Source organism: Chinchilla lanigera, unplaced genomic scaffold (assembly GCF_000276665.1).
Source record: "Chinchilla lanigera isolate Chin_1 unplaced genomic scaffold, ChiLan1.0 scaffold00098, whole genome shotgun sequence".
Taxonomy (NCBI): domain Eukaryota; kingdom Metazoa; phylum Chordata; class Mammalia; order Rodentia; family Chinchillidae; genus Chinchilla; species Chinchilla lanigera.
The window spans coordinates 106990-108909 of NW_004955499.1; the positions used below are offsets into that span (position 1 = coordinate 106990).

General features: G+C 44.7%; 1 protein-coding gene across 1 annotated transcript; it reads right to left on the bottom strand.

The window, feature by feature from the left end:
* Positions 1 to 6: 6 nt before the first annotated feature.
* On the bottom strand, positions 7 to 1914 carry LOC102021146 (zinc finger protein 709-like). The gene has a single exon (XM_013505558.1). It carries the CDS (start codon positions 1731 to 1733, stop codon positions 498 to 500), a length of 1236 nt encoding a protein of 411 aa, XP_013361012.1. The 5' UTR covers positions 1734 to 1914; the 3' UTR covers positions 7 to 497.
* Between the last annotated feature and the right edge of the window lie 6 nt (positions 1915 to 1920).

Genomic DNA, 1920 nt, shown 5'->3' on the forward strand with positions numbered 1-1920 from the left:
TGTGCAAGCCTCTTTACCGTATAGTGTAAGAAAGGTACCCCGACCCATGGGACGGCACTCACATAGTCAACCTTCTAAATTCTCACACTGACACAGTGAACAACATCCTAGAGCAGGAACGGCATGTCCTATGCATCCCACGATGTGGAACTGCCAAGTCACTTAGCCAAACCTCTAGATTCCTCAGGTTGACACAATGTATCAACCAGAACACTTACATACACAGCGTTCTGCCCCACTGCGAATCTGTATACGTGTTTCACATTCTCTAACAAAGGCCTTCATACACTGATTGCATACATATGGTTTCTCTCCATTAGGAGACTTGACGTTTATTCCACAAACACTGTGTTGGCTGAAATTGCTCACATTCAGTTTCTCCTCAGTGGGACTTCTTTCATATATTTGACACTTTGTGCTCAAAGTTTTGCCACATTGCTTACATATTTAAGGTTTCTCCCGTGACTCTGTACGTCTTTGACAATTTGAGTGTGATCTCAAAGCTTTCCCACATTGCATACATGGGCTTTCTCCCCAGTGTGAGTCTGTTCATGCTTTTGCAAACGAGCTTTTAGGATGAAAGCTTTGCCACACTGCTTACACGCATAAGGTTTTTCCCCAGTGTGAGTCTGTTCATGCCTCTGACAATCACAACGTGTAATGAAAGCTTTTCCACAATACCTACATACATAGGGTCTCTCCCCAGTGTGTTTCCGTTCATGAATTTGACAACTACCACTTGCGCTGAAAGCTTTTCCACAGTGCTTACATGCATAGGGTTTTTCCCCAGTGTGGATCCGTTCATGTACTTGACAACCTGATTTCTTGCTGAAAGCTTTCCCACAGTGCTTACATGCATAGGGTTTCTCACAGCTGCGAGTCCGTTCATGTATTTGCCAAGTATCTTTCCTGCTGAAGGCTTTCCCACACTGCTTACACGCATAGGGTTTCTCACCAGTGTGAGTCCATTCATGCATTTGCCACTTATCCTTTCTGCTGAAATGTTTCCCACACTGCTTACATGCATAGGGTTTTAACCCTCTGTGACTCTGTTCATGTCTCTGACAAGCACAATGATTCCTGAAAGCTTTGCCACACTGCTTACATGCATAGGGTTTTAACTCACTGTGAGTCTGTTCATGTCTCTGACAGTAACGATGATTCCCAAAAGCTTTCCCACACTGCTTACATGCATAGGGTTTTACCCCACTGTGAATCTGTTCATGTCTTTGACAATCACAATGATTCCTGAAAGCTTTGCCACACTGCTTACATGCATACGGCTTTTCCCCTGTGTGAATCTTCGCATGCCTTTTACAAGCATGTCTAGTGGGGAAAGCTCTACCACATTGCTTACATGCATAGCGTTTCTCTGAACTGTGGGTCCTTTCATGTTCTTGAAGGGAATATTTTCCGCTGAAAGCTTTCCCACATTGCTTACACACATAGGGTTTCTCCCCAGCGTGAGCCCGCTCATGCGTTTGCCAGTTATATTTTCTGCTGAAACGTTTGCCACATTGCTTACATGCATAGGGTTTTTCCCCACTGTGAGTCTGTTCATGTCTTCGACAATCATGATGGTTACTGAAAGCTTTGCCACACTGCTTACATGCATAGGGCTTTTCCCCTGTATGAGTCTTTGCATGCCTTTGACAACCATGCCTAGTGAAGAAACCTTTCCCACACTGCTTACATGCATAGGGTTTCTCACCAGTGTGAATTCTTTCATGCATCTGACACCTACGCTGTGTGCTCAAACCTTTGCCACACTGCTTACAAACATAGGGTTTCCCTCCACTGTGGGTCTTTTCATGTTCTTGAAAAGAGGACTGACTGCTGAAAGCTTCCCCACATCGGTCACGTACGTACTGTTTCTCCCCACAGTGAGTCCATTCATGATGTTGACAAAATCCACCTGTG